General features: G+C 34.5%; 1 protein-coding gene across 1 annotated transcript in view; it reads left to right on the top strand.

Annotated features, from left to right (window-relative positions):
- DOCK2 (dedicator of cytokinesis 2) overlaps positions 1–20,320 on the top strand; it is a 213,200-nt gene that overhangs the window by 138,892 nt on the left and 53,988 nt on the right. Inside the window, exon 30 of the mRNA XM_029998203.1 lies at positions 8,830–8,908. Coding sequence (XP_029854063.1) covers positions 8,830–8,908 — 79 coding nt within the window. The remainder of the gene's footprint in view (positions 1–8,829; positions 8,909–20,320) is intronic.

The raw sequence follows: 20,320 nt of genomic DNA, 5'->3' as shown, positions 1-20,320 counted from the left end.
CCTGAACTAAAAGCAACGTCTCCAGTGGAGAGAACAACTCAACACAGAAAAACAACTTGTTAGTTTGATGTTTTCAGAAAGTCAGTAAGATAAATTGTTATTTTTCCAGATACAGCTTTGACTTGCATATAGAAATCTCTAAGGTTCTTTGTGATGCGACCTGTTGTAAAATGTTTTGTATGCTTTCAGGTATTTTAATTTTAGTAAAACATTTGGGGATTAAAACAATGAGTGGTATTTTCCACTCTGTAGAACATACCTGCAAATGAATAAAAAAATAATGAAGAGACTACCCACATAAACTGTTCTAAATATGGTACTACAGAAGACTGAAAATACAAATTCCATACTCATAATCTTCATTGGGTGCTGGAAATGCTATTGAGCAATCTTTCTGTGTTCTCCTTTCTGATGAGTAACTGTGGTGAGCGCTTCATATCTTAAGAGATTTTCAGGAAATTAAATATATACAATTTTCTTATATATAACATTATTTTGAATAGTTATTTTCATATTTTTGAACAGCAACATCACAAAATAACCCTGCTGCTGTATTATGCATTTGCTTTGTAATCTTTTTTAAAAGTCATAATCTGCTTATTCAATGCAACTTCTTCTGTATTGATACAGTTTTGGCTGTAAAGTAGTAAGCTCAAGTAAGCAGCAATTAGACAAGAGGCAGATGCATAGTTGTGCCTGTAATTACAGATTGTATTCTTAGCTTCAGAAAAAGCTAGGGTTCCCTAAAAGTAAAGAAATTATGTATTCTAGACAAAAGGTATTTCCTTGCTAAATATTGTCAACAAGAATATCTGAAAAATCAGAAGTACATGTACTATGTTAAAATATAATGCAGGTATAGAGAAAGGATTTCAAATACAGAAAGCTTATGTTACAGGGGGAAAGCAAAAGCAAAGCCCAAACACTACATTTTACCTTTAAAGTTTTATGGTGAGATTATGAATAAAATACAGAGCTACTTAAAACAAAACAAAACAAAACAAAAATGGAGATAGCGTTATCCACAGTGTTATCCACTAGTTTCATGTAATTCTCCAATTTTAATCCTTTGATGTGTGAAAGAATAAAAATATTTCTAGAAATAGGCCCTACAAACATCCGTGAAAATGTGTTTACCAAAGTATCATCTCTGCACCATTCTTAGATCTATAGAAATGAAGACTAAATGATATGTACAAATATTACAGTAAGGGTAAATTAGTGCCAACAGGTTAAAAAAAAAATCAGTGGAAGTATGAACAAGTAATTTCACAACATCAGTTCAAACTTACTTCAAAAGTGAAGGCCATGAGAATTTTCATTGGTGTATGACATCCTGATATAACCATGTTAAGTCATTATATTCATGTATACTAACTGGGTTTCAGCTTTGTATCTTACTCCCAGACTTACCTAGCACCAAAGACACCATGTGATTTTTAATTTTTTTTAAATTCAGAATGTTTCTACTCTGCAATTAGTGGGAATGAGCAAAAAAGGAGAGTAGACTGAAGTGACAAGATACTCACAATATAAGGAAAATCACTGAAAATACCTTTCAAATGAAGTTACTTATATCAGAGTTCATTATGACAGCTTTTTGTAGGCTTAGTTTTCAAACTATGAATTTTCTTAAAGCATGCTAAACATTAGATTTTCAAGAGTTTGGCATAAATGTGTACCTAATATGCAGTTTTGAAAACGTATTTTGATTCCTAAATGGGAGATAAGGAGTCTTTTAAACATGCTTTAGGTAGATGCTGAAGGAAAAGCTACATACAAAGTGAGTGTTGAAATGTCAAGATATCTCAAATGGGAACTTCGCTTGTATAGCATCAAAGCAATTGTTCATTCCTGTCTTTAGGTGTTGCTTTTGCACTGCTGCCAAATTAACTCTGATGCATTATAGCATGTATTATTTTTGCATGCTTGCCATAGCTATTCAAGGTAAATTTTCAAACAATAATGATAAAGAAAATGAATCATACATAACAATTTGTAACTGAGACAAGAGAAGCTGGATAGCAGTTATTTTTAAGCAGTTATTTTCTGACCATGCTATTTGGATAGACTCTCTGGCTGTACATCAAAAAAGAATTTAGGAAAATGACAATTGCTTTATCATTAGAATTCAATATGAATGGTACAAAAAAATTATTCTTCAGTCTATAGTGATACTGACTTGACACAAGGGAGAAATATGATTAAATTATACTACTTTCTTTGCACTGCTGGCCATATTTTTCTAGTTACCATGGAAGTGGATTGCTTCCTAAGTGTTGCCATTACTGTGCTCTTAATAACTAGGTTTCACATAGCTACAAGGTTTTTAAACAGTGTTTCCATCTTGCAGTGCCCTTCATTTCTAAATCAATGATAGCTTGCCACATTATTAGGAGATAATTGCTGCTGTTACTTTGTAAAGTTTTTTGTTATTATCTTTTCACCTGTTTTCTCAGGCTTTCTCCTGCTGCTCTGTTTTGGTCACTGAAATAGTAAATGCATATTTATTTTATCTCTCCTGTCACACTGATTGCTTGTCTGATCTCTCTTCTGTGTATTTTATATCTTCCAGGTTTAGTTTATAATTGCTGTTCCCTCTTTCGGTCATTGACAATGATCGGCATTTGGGATTGGGTCTGACCCACTTTGCTAGTCTGCTCTTTATTTTATGTGCCACCTTCTAGCTCTTCACACAAGAAGGAAGAGGAAAGATGACAGAAGCCTACAAGAGAATCAGTTGATTTTCTCTACAAGAGAATCAGCTTTTCTGTTGTGCTTGCTTCATGTTAAAATACATATCAGGTGTCTTCTGCAAAGCATTTTATGAGGATGCTACTATCAAGTCAACATAAATTATTTGGGAGTATTATTTTGGCTCTGCTATTCCCTACTCCAGAGTTCATGTAACTGCCATACTGGCAAGACCATGTATGTCAGAACTCAGAAAAGATCTTCAAAATAATAAGTCAATGCATGCCCTAGACTTTGAAAGAACTCCTCTCATATTCCTCATCTGCTCAAGTAGAGGATTCACTGATGAAAGTGCTGATTGATCAGCCTTCGTGATTTACAAAAAAATGCCTGCCAAACTGAAGTTGGTGTAACTCCTTCTGACTTTAATTTGTGGACCAAATTCTCTGAAGGAAAAGCACTTAGGGTTTGTGGGAAGAAGTTCTGAGTTTTAAAAACTGTCCATGTCTTCATTGGTTTCCAGACATGATTTTAAAAATACATATATTCCAGCATTTTAATGGTTTCTTTCAGTAAGAGCTTTCACAACAACACAGGAAATTATATTCTTTTAAAGCTTATCTCTATTTTTTGTGTCTGATTATCCAGTAGAAGTTTGTACTTGATTAATTTTTTCCACCTGTCATTACATCAGTGTAATCACAGCTTTAGAAGACATAGCAAAATGAGTTTGAGTTGATCCTCATAAATACCTAAGTGAATTAATGCAGCTTTCACCTCAGTGTCTGGATTACTCATCTCAAAGTTGAAGCAGTAAACTCCCAAATTTTAGCCTTGTGAACTTGAAGACATTGAAGAGCATCTCACTGCTGTTGGACCACTGCTTTAAAAGAATTCATGTGTAAGAGTCTGAGGAAAGGTTGATTCATGATTTTGGGAAGGTTCATAATTCTGTACCTGATTTAGGCACCTTTCCCAAAATAATTTTGTGGACCCAGAAGTATACTATGTGTGCAGCTAGGTGCAGAAAAAAGCCAGCTTTTGCAAAGCCACCCAAGAACAGGCAATGTCAATTTAAGGGTTTGGGGTTGTTTTGTTTGCTTGTTTGTTTGTTTTAATTTTGGGTTTTTTACTGTAATCATCTCTTTGTTTTATGCTGCAAGGAGCTGATGCACTAATTCTAACTTGTTTGCTAAAAATAACTTGGAGTTCCAGATCTGTGTTTTAGGTTTATTACCTATTTGCACTTCAAAAGCAAGGACAATGTGCAGACCTATTTTACTGTTAAATAGAGTCATCATCTTCTAAGGAATAGCCTTGAAATCCTACTTTAACAACATGTTGTTTATGAATACAAAATTCTTTCTTTGCTCCATCTCAGCCCCTATGTTTTATTTTGTTTGAGGGTTAATCAGTTTGAAATAAAATTTTTATCTTAGGATGACTTATAAATTTTCAGCTTTGTGTGTCTGTATTTATATATGTTACTTACGGTACTGTTCTATCCCTCTTTAGAACATAAATCTAAGTATTTGAAACTAAGTACAATTGCACAGGATTCTATTCATTGGACTTTCTTTCAAGCCAAAATTTGAAAGAAATTTCTCTGACAATACAGTAAAGCAAAGCAGAAGCAGCAGGAAATTTAGAAGGGTAAAGGAGATAGCAGCAGTTGAACCATGGCGATTCTGTTGCTGTCCTAAGCCAAAACCTTACGTTTTTATACCCAAATTAAGCCTAGAGACTTTGGCCTTTGAAGATCATCCATAAATCTTCAGGCCCAGGAGATTGATATGAACTGTAAATTAGAAGCATCAATCCCCATAAACTCAGGAAATATCATGGAAATTATTGTGGGTAAAGGAATTTCAACAATTTTAGATCACAATTACTTAAACTGATAAGAAATTAATTCCATATTAAGTAACTGTGGAAAAGTTATCATAATTAAAACACCTGAAAGAACATATTTGTAGCCCGGTGTGATGATTAAAATTAAGGGAGAAGGTGACAAGAGGAGAAGGTTAAACAGAAGAAACACCTAATGACGTTATCTGTATGAGAAATCAAGATCCTGTCCTTTGGTCAGTCTAGATCAGTCTAATTCTGCAAAGCAGAACAGAGCAGCAGTCCCCAAGTTCAGAGAAAAGGTAAGCGCTAATGGTCTGTTATAGAAGGGAAATTAAGTTATATTACAGTGTGACAAGATAATCCCTTTCAGTAATTTTTCTCAATAACTTCTGAAGTCAGACAGTACATATTGTGTTTTTCTGAGCTGTTCTGGGGCACATGTTTTTACCATCTCTTTTCTAGCTGTACCTTCTCTGTTATATTTGATAACTATCAACTATGATAACTGATGTTATGAATAATCATGTAAGGAATGATGACTTCTCCAGTCAAATGACTTTAACTCTCTCCTTTTGGATCAATGTTTAGTTCTTTAAATAGGAATATGCTGTCAGTAATAATTAAAATTATATTTTCTCTTGTTTTCATCAAAATCTCAAAGTGTTTTATAAATATCTGTTTGGCTTCATACTTGTGGCTAGTTAATTAATACCCCTTTTTGGTGAATGGGGAGACTGAGGCATATAGAAATGAAATCATTGAGGTAGGACAGCATGGCATTGGCAGGAGCCAGGAGTAGAATTCAAACATACTGCCTAAGTGACTTCCAATGACAGAAATAGATACACCCTTTAGGCAAAATACAAATGCATGAAAATATTTGGAACTTGACAGCCTGGAAGTATTGCATGCTTCCTGCAAATGTGTCATTCCAGTATGTCAGATAAAAATATCTGTGAGAATGAAAGGGATATTCACAGAAGATAGCTTACATATAATTATATTGTATAGAATCCTGTAAATATTTTTAATAGTATCAGTAATTTTTACTGGACTTTAAGTATATCAGTATTTCTCAGTTGCCCTTGGGGCTTTTTAGGTATGGCTAACATTAAACTACAAGCTCTTCACAAAAATTGTAAAATATGACACACAAGAAATATGTCCATATTATGAAATAGATTTACACTACTGAATTTCATGTGTGTTTAAGTTATGATTATTTCTACTGTATCTTGCATGATATTTCTGTGCTAAAAGGCAAAGTACCTAAAAGTGCAGGTTTTTTTTACTGTAAGATAAATTATCAGCACCATACCAGATTCTGCCCAAACAGGATATTTAGGTGACATGTTTCACCATAGGTGTTGGAGTAGTGTGTTAATACACAGAAGTTGGGAAATAAAAAAAGTCTCAAAAATGGAGGACACCGCCTCCTACTGCAAAAAAAGGCTTTCTGGGTGAAGGGAAATGCTACTGTCTGAGCAGCTGGAGCTGAAAAACTTGATTACGTGAGTTGGCAAGAAATATACCTTGTAAATCAAAGGAGAATCTAGAGCAATATAGTTCTACAGAAAAGACATGATGGTTAAAAAGGCCTGGACCCAGAACTCCTACTCAGAAGAGTAATGGAGATGCTGACAGAGTAACATGTGGGTGTCCATGATTCTGCCTAGCTGTGTATGGTTTTTGTGCTGTCTAAAGTAGACCATTCTTTTTAGAAAACCCCTTTTTTTCCAAAATCTTAAACTGTTTGTGTCAAGCATCAGGCAGTTTTGTAGAGTTAAATGTACCCATACGAGTGAAGCATTAGGGGTGAATGTTTTTATTCTTGCAGGTAGTGTGGGGCAGCTTGCAGAGGAGATCGCATTTTCCAGAATAAGTTGATCACATAAAAGGCCAAAAAGAAAGTGCAATACCCTGTTCAGACCAACATAGGCTAAAATTGCAGTAGATACACAGAGCAATTCTGTGATTATACAGAGGTTGTTTAGGAGAGTGGTCATAGCCTGCAAGAACAGTATTGAGCAAAATCAGGTTTCCTGAACTTGAGGTGATTTGTTGACACTCAGCATTTCACAGATCAGACCCTTAATTCAGCTGGCAAGATTAGCTGAGTTAGCGTTAGAAGATTAGATCAGAGTATGCCCTAGACTATTGGAAAGAAGCTTATCCGAATGTGTGGGATGATACAGTAGAGCAACACAGCACCCATAGAAGTCTGTTACCTTCCAATGCCACAGTTACTGTAGTAGTTAAAACCCTAGTGTCCCTCTGATCACATTAAAAAAAGAGTTGGAAAGATGTAACACCATGTATAAATTACTTTATTTCCTTGATCATATCACCATTACAGACAAATGTTACGTGGATGGAAAGAAAACATTCTGCTTCATGCTTTCACAAAGAATTTTTTCCTCATGGAAAACCATAGTCATAACAAGGGATTTCAATCTAGCCAGTCAAGTTGTTGCCCTAATGAAGCAGTGCCTTTCTTTGGACTATTGCTTAGTGGGTAAATAGGATTCCTTGTCATAAGCCTGCCAAAAGCTGAACAACTGCTTTACCTCCCTCATTAAGAAACTGAATGTAGCCCTTGCAAAAAAATTTTTTTTTTTTTTTTTTTTTTTTTTTTTGGTGGTAAAACTAAAATTCATTTCACTGACTATTCTGTTTCTGGTAGTGGCTCATAAATGGCTGCCTAAGGAACAGTATAACAACAGAGCTGGGAAGAAGCAACAGAGTTTGCTGCATTCTCCCAGCCTCCAGTGACATTTAGTAGTCCTCACTTCATTTTTGTCTTTGTGTCTAATCACTTTTAAGCCAGGATAAAGTTCAGGCATTCACAGCATCCTGTGGAAGTGAGTTACATAGCTGTGCAAGACTAGCATAAAAAATATCTTTCTGCTGATTTTGAATGCACATACTGATTTTGTTCAGTGCTCTCCAATGCTTGTATGAGAAACAGTGAACAGTAAGTCTCTCTTCTCCATGGTACTTTCAATTTTATAGATTCTACCATATCCCTCAGTCACGTAGTGTCCCCTGACTAAAGAAACTCAGGCACAATCCATTAAATGTGTTTGATCATTTCTTTGTCACTGTTGTTTGCTTGTTTTCTTCTCTCTTTTTTCTTTTTGTATTTGTTTATCTTTTTGAGATGGGAGACCAGAACACCACATAGGGTCTAACACAAGGATGCAACATTCCTTTGACAGTAACATACAGATATCCTCTGGTCTCTTAATCTTTTGCTAGCAATTCTAATTATTGAATTATTGTCTCTTATAACTGTTAGATCTTTTTCCTGATTGTTAATAGCTAGTTGACAGTCAGTCATTGTATTTGAACAGTTAGGATTGGTTTTTTCCTTGAGTTTGCCTCTTTCATGTTGAAGTATGTTTGCCCTCACAGTGTTTGCTATAGAAATATTTCCACTTCAAACTTTTAAAAATTTTACCTTTGAAGCAGAGGGAAATGGATCACTTGTTTTCAAAATTGCAAATTGAATGAAACTGAATTATTTAAATAAACTTTATAAATATTTAGAGATACAATTGATTTTTGTTTTACAAATGTACTGTGCTGGAAAGTTAGACAAAGAAATTGGCCTTAGAAACATGACTTAATCTTGCTGCCTTAATAATGAGCATAAATAGGTGTTGCTTTTCAAGCTAGAGGGATAACATTCACACTCTTCCTCTTGGAAGAAATAACTGTATCTTAACTCAGCTTTGAATGTGTTTTTATAATCAACCTGAGGAGAAATATGGGCAGAAGTGTCATCTTCCCCTCACCACCTGTGAGAAAACTGAAAAGCTGCACACAATATCTTTTAATTGGGAAAATGCAGTGCCAGCTCCTAACTAATAACATAAGTACAGGAACTCTTTCAGCTGTCAAACCCATGAGGAGGCGGCAATAACTGTCTTGTAAATGATTCAGTTTTGTCACATAGAAGGTAAAGTTGTGTTTGAAAGAATTGCTCTCTGTTTTCTCAGGAATGCAGTGCCATGTGCAGCAAAGGAAAAGAAATTGTCTGAATTTTTCAATGGAGATCAAGAAACTTTTTGACAATTGTGTGCTTAAATCTTTTTTATATATAACAGACTATAAATAACATGCCATTGCACAGAATGTCATCTGCTGTGTTCATGTATGTGTGAACTTTGCTTTTTCTAGTGTGTTCAGTGGTTAAATGTGTTGCTGTCAATATCATACATGGTTGGAATAGATTCCCAGAGATGACATTCATTCATCTGTATCATTGCTTTTCTTTTTTAGGGTGTTCTTGAGAGCCATCAACAAATTTGCAGAGACGATGAACCAGAAATTTCTGGAGAATATGGATTTTGAAGTCCAAGTAAGTATTTGGGCTTTTTAGCTGAGTTGAGGTAGTATGTGCAGGTATGATCATTTTGGTCAGTTAGTGCCCATTCTGGTACTTCATATCAGTATCAAAATGGCTGTTGATTTAAGCATGGCAGGATTAGGCCATCTTTGATATGACATGAAAATTTTACTTTGATTATTTATGATAAGGCACCCAAACAGAGTATTTTGTATTGTGAGTCTCTCAGAACTGGCAAGCAGAAAACTTTTTTTTTTTTGACTTAGCCATCCAAGTGTGTTCAGAAAGGCAATCTTTGATGTAATGCACATAGCCTTTACAATGTCACTCTTATTATGTAGGGCAGAAAGAGCTTAACTTTTTTTTGATTCCTAGAGTATTTAGCACTTGGCATTTATTTTTATTTTTAACTTTTAGTCTTCCCTGATAAGTCTTTTATTTTCCTTTTTTTTGTTTTTGGTTGTTCTTTCTGAAATAATTTTATATTAGGGTTGGGGTTTTTTAGTTTGCTCAATATCATTCTTTGTAACTTAATTATTTGGTCGCGCATTTTGCCATAAGTTTGGCTTGCTTCAGATAAAAATGAAAGTGCCTGTAGTTTTCACATTCATTAAATTGTTATTAAAATGTAAATATAGTTTTAGAATCAGGGTTTGTCACTAACTGCTGTGTGATTATGGTGTGTGCTATAGATAGAAAATACTAACAGTATAGTATGAAAAATTAATTCTATTTCACTCTTTATATTAACTGCAGTTAAGAGTAAATGTTTTACGTTCAAAAATGCTTCCTGATTACAAAAATCTAATTTGTTCAGTAGATAATAACTTACTGATCCTAACCATGAAGTTCAGAGAAAGTTCAGGGCCTTCTTGATTTCTTGGGGTTTATAGTTTATGGTTAATCTTGCAATTTACAATCCGTTTTAAGTGATTCTACTCTACTGCATGTGAATGTTTAGGCTTACTATGCTAAAAACTGCTTGGGTATTGGTCTCTTGGTCCTTAACATAAAACATCTTGGTCACAAATAGCTACAGAGCAGTCATGTCAGTGGTTACACAGGAAGAGTTTAAAAGACAATAGTAGAAAGAAAGATAAACCATTCAATTTATACTCATACAATGGCTACCAAAACCATGCAGACTACTATTAAGACTGTATCTGTCAAAATCTTATTAAGGTGTAAACTGCGTCTCAAATGTTAAAGCAGCAGTCTAAACCTGGAACTTTTGTTTCAGATAAGTTTTCTGTGGCAATTCTATGCATTCCAGAATGTTATCAAACAACCAGGGATGTTGTAGTTCGACACTGAACCTTGTAGTTCAAGGGAATGTATTAATGCTTGCTCTTTTATTCATGATTTGTCAAACATCTGGACACTTTGAGTAAGCTGAACAACATTATAGGAAATAAGTAGTGCCATCTAAAGAATTGTAGTACCCTTATAGTTTTCACAAGAGGCTTAAAAGTACAAGTCAGGGAGATACCTTACTTTTCTTCCATGAATAAAAGCTCTGAAAACCTAACAGTACCCTAATTATACCCATTAAAAAAGTTGCTACTGGACTAAAGAAGATCTGAATAATGCAAAGCATATTGTCCAATTTACTTAATTAGAAATTAAAATTTGATTTCCCACTGTTATCTATACATATTCAGATCATTGATAGCTGGAGATTTTAATGTTTTAAAGATTCTTTTACTGTTTTTCGTATTTACGTTTCTTGAAAGAATCTATAAATCAGTGTCTTGCAACTATTCAGACTGTGAAAACTTGAATATAGAGAAGCACTTAAAACTAAAAATGTTATTAATCAAAATGAGAAAACTGAGGGGTCCCTTAGTGGACCTTCTTCATTTTCTAAGGATCAACTTTATCCAAATAATTTCTAACAAGAATTTTGCCTAACTGTTCTGGTGCCTTTTTGGTAAGAGTAGTCTGTCTTTCCTGAACATATTATATTATTCTTAAAGTTACAAAATTTTTTTTAAATGCTCTAAAGTATTGAAGCATAATGGAGAGGAACAAAGAGTGGAAATAGCAAGGCGTGGAAGGAGGAGTAACTTCAATTAGTTTTTCTAATAAAAAATATTTCTGTAGAAGTCGTAGCTTAAGTCTTCCTACTCTGCAGTATAAATCCAATTCTCTTTGCCCTGTCCTTTCTGCCTGTGGGAAGTTTGGGTTTGGATGTGTAATTTTTCATATGGATTGCACTTACTTGAATTGTTCTCTAATAGCATGGATACTGAAGTAGTTTGCTATAGTCCAAGAAAAATTTTCTTCATCATTAGAAAATGAGTAAATAACAGGAGACAGTATATTTTTTTATATCAATAATCTTGGCTGTAAGCAAACATGAGCAGTGGTTAACTTAAAGTAAACGAGAAATTTCTGTACTTTATAAAATAGTTCACTTTACAGTATAGCTACTGTGTAGCCATATTTCTGTTTTTATTTGCATGCATATAGAAAAATTATTAATTGGGACAAAAATCTTGCTTTTGCTATTTTGATCTGACAGAAAATTTGGAAGTAGCACAACTTTCAGTCAGTTTTGTTAAGAGCTACGGCCTGTTAACCACATGGCCTGTTCATTTCCATAGTCAGCCCTATGGAGCAAGGGCAGCCCACTACGCATTCCTAACCTCAGGTGCATTTTGGTCAGGTCCCTGAGGCTACCACAGGAGGAGCTGAGGAAAAAGATCCACAGTACACACCGGTGGGTTCCTTTACGACTATAGTCAGTGGGCCAGATATTGATTACAGTAAACCTAGGATATGCTTCCTAAAACCAGAAATGAGGCAATCGCTTGCCATGGAGTGCAACTTAACCTCAGCTCTTTACATTGGGATCTTTTTTCAAATTCCAGAAAAACATGTGATCTTGAAATGTGCTTCTGCTATTGCTGAACCTGACACAGATTTTAGTGAGCTCGTTCAATGTGTTTTACAAATAATGTTCAGCCGTTTCATTTGATATGAATAAATAATAGGAATTGTGCATCTAAATTTAATCTAACTTTTGAAAGATGCTGTATGCCTGTGTTACATAAGTGACTACTACAGATCTAAAAACTGAAGTAAATTATTGCATACAGAGTGTCTGTGAAACAAATAGATTTTCATTCAAAAAAAAAAAAAAAAAAGCCCCAAATAAGAACTGTTTGTTCAAGGGTCAGTGATTTAGTATGCAGCAGCCTCCAGGCAATCTAGTCTCCTGTTAGGGGTATGTGTACTGTTGATTTCTGGTTTCAAAGAAAAAGGGTTGTGTAAAGTTCAGATCGTTACTGAGCATATGCAGCAAGAACAATGTCTCAAGAACTTGGAAGCTAAACCAGAGGCAACTATTTTAATGTTCCTGATTAAGGGTAATTTAAACTATAGAAATGAATATACTGGGATGGGGAAAACAGAGATGCATATTGGTGAAGATTTAAAAAAAAGTGATGTTATACCTTTAAGTTCTTTGTAAATGAGTGAATGATTTATGCTGTTGTAGGATGTTGTTTTCAAATCTGATGATTAACAAATAGTTGAAGAGAAGTCTTAATTTAAAAAATTTTAAAAGAAAAAAAGCAAGCAATTTAAAGCACAGTGAAGTAGATCTGAGGATTTTTCATTTGGCTGAGTGATTACATGACAATATATAGCAGACAACCTAACCAAACAAAACAAGCAGACTGTGAAGTAATTGAGCAACTAAACAAGGGTATTTTAAATCTAGACAAAAGCAATGAAGAAATTTTTGCTACTCTGTTGAAGCTTGTTAAATGGAGGGAAAAAAGTTTCTGGCCTTTTTCTTGTTTCTAAAGCAAAATTGCTTTCTTTACTCATTATGTGATTCAGGCAGAAAGGAAAGCAGTGTTATCATTTAGGACCTGTAAAGGGATGTGGTATATCTGATGAACAGTGGTTACAATCTTTAGGGTTAAAACTATGCATAAACTTAAAGCCATAGGTTCAATGATGAAGCTGTTATATATCTCAGACAAATACCAAAACTGTGCACGGCACAGCAGTGATGTGCTGTTAAATTTTCTGCCTTAGTATGTAATAAGTTTGGTTCACTGAGTCCATTTATGTAGAGAGCCCTTTTTTAAATTCCAGTGCTTTGACACTGAGGTTGTCATTGCAGTGGTCATTCAGGAAGTGCCAGAACTGCTGTCTGGGTTGAGAATCATTATTCTTAGAAGTAATTGAATAGTCACCTGATGTCTGAGATTACATGCCTGCTGGGTGAGGGGGTGGTTTCCTTTTGGGGTTTTTTGAGTTTTGCATGCAGAGTTTACATGCTGGATGTATTCAGAAGTACGTCAGTCACTCTCAGAAAACAAGCCACAATTAGAGATTTCATAGAGCAGATATTCTCCGATGTCATAATACAGCAAAACCTAGAACAAAAAAGAAAGGACTAGCTGAAAGGCATTTGCTATACAATATTTACTATTGTGCTGATAAGACAAAATTTTTAGCTCCAGAGCAAATAATTTTACAGGAGAGGAAGGAGTGAATTTCATTAAGTGATCGACCAGAAATAAACCATGAAGCAAGAGTCACCATCCCTGGAGGTATTAAAAAAGCACATAGACAAGGCACTTTGGGACATGGTTTAGTGGGCATGGTTGACGGTTGGACTCGATGATCTTAAATGTCTTTTCCAACCTAAATGATTGTATGATTCTAAGAATGAACGAGGGCTCACAATATTCATGGTATCTTAAGCTTGTGAATGCATACCCTACAAACAGGGAAAGAATCTTGCATAATACATTAATGTGCATTCTTCAGTACTGAAAGTACAGTGGAACATGAAGATTTAAGACACAGGAATCTGGAGTTTTAGTAGGAATTATTGGAATAGGTAAAAAACTTCAGTATTTAGCAGTTTATGTTCTGTTCATGTCTCTGTATTTGAAACAGGTTATTGACTTGCTTTTAGATATAAACACAGTTGTGTTGAAACAGATTATCTAGAAAGGCTAGGAAATACTTCTCAGTTAAAGATTCTAAAGAATGGATTCCACAGACAGATGTCTGAAGCAGTTTAGCAAATCTTGCCTTGGGATATGGAGCTGGATTAGCTGACCTCTCAGGTTTCCTTCTAGATATGCGTTCTGTTTACAACTAGAAAAAATTCACTGAAGTGTAAATCATGTCACTGAAGGTTTACAACTATGGAAAGTGTAATAGTTTAAGAATCTTTATTCAGAATGAGCTTATTAAGATAGTGTAAGGAGATATATTGATGGTATGCAAGTAAAATACAAAAAATAAGTTAGGAAAGCAGGTCTGAGGTTAGACTTTTTTCTTAAGACCATGATGATATATGTCTTAATGGTGTTTCATTTTTTCTTTGACTACTTTGTTGCATTTTGTGTCAATAAAAAGTCTTATCTGCATGATTGCAAATTGCTTATATTTTCTCTTTTCCTTCTTTTTTTTGGTGTTTTGTCACAGTATTATACTTATTTTTTATAATATTCATAAGGATTCTCTTAATTGATTGCAGAACTGTCTCATCAGCCAGCCATTATCCACACTACTTGCCACATACTGGTGCTCACTAGTCAGGTTCATGTTATGTAGTTGTAAGAGGATTTGTATTGTGGATTGGCTTAGGTGTTTGGGATTTTTTGCAGGGGTGGGTGTGTAGAGTACGGCTAGCTCTTCTTCATTACCAGTTTCTACTAATAAAGACAATTTTGCTTTGGAAATACAGCCATTGCAGGTGATTTCAGATGTGTTCAACATACAATTTTAAAGGAGATTGCAATGTTGGAATTTTTTGCTGTTTTGTATCAAGTAATAATTCTTTAAGGATTTGCCAGTTTCACATACAGAGATCAGACAACCTGTCCAGATCACTGCTTTGCAGCTGGGCTTTTGCAGGATAGCAGAACAGATGCACCATAATAATGTGCAAATTCTGGATTTAGGGTGTATGAGTTGAAATGGGCTCTTCAGAAGAGACTTAACAAACAAACAAAAATATTAAAAATTGTACAATATATTTTGGGAAAATGTTTCCTGAAAACCACACCGGTTTCTTGCGTTTAATTGTAACAAAAACTTTGTGTGGTTCTGTACTTGGGCAATATATACATTCATGGTATCAATAAATGTCTGAGAAGTGTATTTCATTTGTTGTAAATAGGACAATTCTGGGACTTTTCAGTACACTTTTACCTTTTGTGGTAATTGTACCATCTTATTCAATCAAAAAATGCTGATTTTGTTTGACTGAAAATGTCTGTTTCAAGACAAAATATTATATGCATACCTCACGGGTAGCCCCCAGGGTGTTAGATAAGGGTGAATAATCAGGGGATAATGTGGCTTTCCATAAGCAGTCTAAATACTTTTACCCCAAAGAAAAAGTGTCTTTGTACACCCATTTCTATTTTATACTGAAGAACATCCAGCTAGTTGATTTGCCATTTATTTGATTCACAAGGAGTTTTAATGAAGCAAATATTGGACAGTAGTTCAATTCTGAAGCCAAATATTATCTGTCCATAACGATATAGAGATGTGGGTATGAAAGAATTAAGTTCAAATGTGAATTAACATTTTTTTTGTTGTTATATAGAAATACAATAATTAAATGATCTTTCTATTTACCAGACACATCTTAAGCGTCAGCAGTTTCCTTATTTTTATGAATGCAGAACTAGGAAAGAAGGTTTTATTTCTTTTTGGTTTTGCACCAGCAGAAATCCCTTTTTCAACTTGGAAATCATGGGTTTTCTCCTCCTAATTTTATTTAGTTTGAATGAACCACAAGCCAGTCTTTCATCAACAGAAAAATGAAGATAACAATGTTTAATGGTTCACTTCAAAATGTCGATTAAATTTTCCAATATGCATGTTTACCTTTATAGAACCTATTTAGACCTCGTATGACATTTTTTTGTTTGTTTCTGTTAGTAGCTGATGTCATTAGCTAGGTGTTACCTTTGTCTAGGAGAACAGAGTATTTTCAGTCTCTTGTCACTGTCAACTCATGGGTCCATCAGCTTTGGTTTTAGAAATCTTGCTCTGCCTAGTAAGTATTTCCATTCGGTGACTGAACACAACAGCAGTATAATGCAGTCAGCATCCATTGCCACCCTTAAAGCCACTTAATTCATTGAAATGACTTTTTTTGTGCAACACTCCTTTTATAATGTTTCTGATTGGAGATGGCAGCTTTTGACATATTAGGGACGGGGAAGAGTGAACAAATAGAAACCATTTTGATGTGGTCAGGCACAGCTACCATAGAGTTTCTATTCTGGAAAATACAGTGCTATTGGTTCCTGTTCCTTCCCCTCTGTTAGCAGTATTTTTACAGGGCATTAGAAAGGATTATATTTCTAAATCTGTACTGTTATAGCAATTATAATTTCATATTAACCATCTATATTCCTGCTACAGAATTTTATTATAAAAGGCATAGTCCACATTCCATTATAACATCAGTCTGATTTAAAAGAAAATGCTTATTTTTCACATTTTTCCTATCTTTCTTGCATGCACTAGGCACCATTAATAACTCAGCAGTAATGAAGTGTATTTTAGCATCACAGGCAGAGTTGTGCACCTTATTTTTTATTTTTGAATCTTCAGTTAGAAACGCCAAAATCAAAAGCTTCACTGCATTACAAATATATGGGGAAAAATACGCACTGTACTGTGCAAAAATACATGTACGATAGTGATAGACATTTTAGAAAATCCTAGGAGATGGCTGATGCAGAAGTTAATAGATAATGCAATCATTAGAAAATTTAGCTAGCTGTATTAAGTATACTAGCAATACTAGAAATGTTATGTTTTTATATATCATATTGTGCATTTGAAAATTATCAAACTTCAGAGTTTAAAAGTTCATCTTTGATCCTTCTACCACCATATGGCTGGGTCTTCCTAGAGTGACCTGTGATAAGTAATTGATTTTTCGATGTTCATCTGCAAATTTCTTTGGACTCATTGCTCAGAATGGAAAGAAATACACAGGATATAAATTCTGGAAAACTTTGCATACATGAAACTAAAATTTACTGGGTTTGGGAATGTCTTATTTCAGAGGTTTGGGATGTTTTCCAACATAGGAATCGTAGATGTGTGGAGTAGAAACTATTAGCAAGTATTTTTCTTAAGTTGCATCATTAAGTAAGAAGCATATGACAAAAATAAGGAGAGAATGGGAGTATGCCATGAAAATCTTTAAAGACTGAAAATGAATAAAACAAACTTTTGTTGGTTTATATAATGTGCTGTGTTTCTTCAAGGCTTCTGTAAACTTACTTTCATTAACCTGAAAATTTTCTACCTTTGTTCTGTCCTTTTGAAGTACATAACCAATGCAAAGAAATTTTGGCATAGGTCCCAAAGGATTTTCATAATTCTTTACTTTGAGATGCTTAATACTCTCTCTTCCACCTCAAAGAACACACTACACCTGTCATGAACCAGTCTGCATACTATAGGAATAAGCCGTAAATATTGTGTTTGTAACTTCCAGAATTTATGAATCAGTTATAACTCTGAAACTTATATTTGTCAAGACTCCACTTAAACAGAATGCAATGCTTACTTTAATTGATTTTTAATATTTATCAGTTGGTGAGTTATTCTGAATTGTAGCCTTCACATTCTGCTTATGCCTCTGTTTAGCAACCTGTATTTTTCTAGTGAGATATTCTAAATGACAGCGCAGGATAATCTTCATGAATGTTGGTTCAGAATTTTAAGACTGCATGATGCAGCCGTGTGTGCTTTGTGACTGAATTTCAGTGTCTGTGGTTGATCCAATTGAATAGTTTATTTAAAACACAGGTTGCTATTCATTTGTTTAAAATTGTTTGTACTCAGAAGTCTCACAAAAATAGTAAAAAATAGATGTTTCTTAAATTATTGAGTTTTAAGTGATGAAGAAATATATTCCAGTATGTGAAAGAGAACATTACTGAGGTAAAATCATCACATATTGAGAATGTCATATATCTTGGAAATCAGTGGATCATTTTTTATAAACATTATTCAAAGGTTCAAAAAGGTTATTTCTAGCTAACCTAGCTCAATAGCTGTGGTAACTACATGTAGTTTGCAGTTATGCATACATGCAGGAAGTTTATAACCATTATAACCATTTTTCTACAAAATCAAAGTAATGAACCCAGTATCTAACTGAAATGTATTATGTCTGCTGGTCTTAAGGGGCTGAGCTTGCTTTCACCATAATATTTCAAGAAAGAAAATTAAACAAAACTGTCATCTTGTCTGTTTTATGAAATGCTAGAGTACATTTAGTATCTGCAATAATTTGTCAGAATTTCAAAAGTCTTCCAAAGACGACTTGTTTCTCCTACATTATCAAAAAGAATTGAGCAAAGATGTCTGTAGAGAAAATGAAGGCTAAAAGGTAGACATTAGTGCAAAAGAGGCATTGGTTTCAGAGGTGTGTATGAAGGAGGCAGCAGCAGTGTTTACTTTTGGTAGTTATCCTGAAAAATCATCCAGATCTACTCTACTTTGTGAGATGGCTAGAAGTTTCTCACTAAATTACTTCCACAGTTTCCAATTCGGCAGCTGTCACATTTTCTAGGGGCAAGGCACATTGTGTTTTCTGAGGGGAAAAAAAAAAAAAAAAAAAAAAAAAGGAAAGAGAGATCCTCTTCTTTTAAGTTCCCTTAGCCCTTATATAGAGGGGTATTGAGAGATCTGAAGCCCTGTCAGCATGTGTGGTTAACACCATACCCAGCCAATTCAGTCGCCATGTTTTGAAGTGTTACAACGCATTAAGCCAGCCTGTGCTGTTACTGTCAGATGCTGCTTCTCAGTAGGAGTTTGCGATGAGTAATTGATAACTAATTACAGAGAAGGGTCACTTCTCAGCTCTAGCTTTGTCTCCCAGTACTCTGTCCCTAGCTGACAACTCAGCGCTGGAGTTCACGTCAATGAGCAGCAAAGCGTATCACACAAATCAGAGCACAAGAGCTCTTCTCCTGTCACTGTGCTACTTCACTTCAGCCCTACCACATGCTACATAACTGGATGTTCAAATGCTAAACAACTTGGAACAGTATTGTAGGCTTAAGAGAAAACAAAACAGGTCTCATAAGCATTTTTTTTTTCATCTTAAGAATCTGTTTCTATCAGCTGTTGCCATTTTTTACTTCTGAGAGACTACTTTGCCTCACAGGGTTTTAAACTTAGTTTTGGGACTTAAAAGCTTGCAAGTCCTTAACTTGAATACGCTATTGGAATGCAAAGGATCATATTTTTTCAGCCATCATGGGTACTCTGAAGAGGAAAGGAAATGTATTTTATAAATAAGGATATTGAGTCTTTAGGGTGTGTCTCCGACAAAGGTGGCATTGAACTTGGAGCTATTAAGTGAACAAATAGACCATTAGCTGTAGTAATAAGGCTTTGTTTTTCTCCCCATAATTTAGAATGATTTAAGACATATTCCATTTTACTGGTGTAACTGACATATGAAAAGTATATTCCCTACACATCAATAAATACAGCTTCTCAAGGGACTGAAAACTCTGAATTGGTCAAATTAATCTTTTAAAATCTTTGATAAGGGGGAAAACATAAATAACATTTATCCTGGGGAAAAAAGCTCTAGATTAGTATGTACTATTAGTATACTGTCAAAAATTAGATATGAACATAATTTAAATGTTTGTATTAAGGGTGGAAAAAAAGCTGCTGCCTTACTAGTGCTCATATTCAAATGTAGTTTTTTATAAGGCTGTGATTGGTTTGGGTGAATTCAGAGCATCTTGGAATGGTATAATATGTAACAGATTAATAACTCTCTCCAGTGAAATGCTACTTGAGTCTGTGTATCTGCGCCCGGGATAACTATGGTCTCCAGACTGTAAATACTTAAAGACAGAAACAGCCCTCCTAAGGCCTTTTAAATAAGCAAGTCTGCTAAGGAGAGCTTTAGCTGGGCCTCGAAGGGAGGAATAAATTAAATGTAGGATCTTCTTCACATTACAGAGGATGTTTGAGAATTTTATTTATTATAGGAAATGTCTGTATTTTTGTATGTGGTTTTGTGAGTTGGTATCTGGTTTTGCTGGTTATTTGTGCATAAGAGAGTTTTCCAGGTTATAAAGGACAGAGGTCAGTTAAGTTTCTGATGAAGTATTACATTTCTAGACTATTTAGTGTAGATTCCCAACCTAGGGTTGTATTTCACCATATAAAATTAAGAGCTCTGTAATAATGTTATATGTTTTGTTTCTGTCCTTTAAATTACCACTGAATACATTGACCATTGCCTTTCTACTGTCTCACTGATACCTACCATGCATATTTTTAGATGCAACTCTGTTTTTAAAAGAAGTGTCTGAAGTCATTGCTGACTGCTTAGAAGCTCTGAAAATAGTATTTACTTCTTTGAATTTGTGTTTCCTA

The sequence above is a fragment of the Aquila chrysaetos genome, chromosome 22 (genome assembly GCF_900496995.4).
Source record: "Aquila chrysaetos chrysaetos chromosome 22, bAquChr1.4, whole genome shotgun sequence".
NCBI classification, from domain to species: Eukaryota; Metazoa; Chordata; class Aves; order Accipitriformes; family Accipitridae; genus Aquila; species Aquila chrysaetos.
The sequence above is the reverse complement of the archived record's forward strand: the minus strand, read 5'-3'. Positions and strand labels throughout refer to the sequence as shown.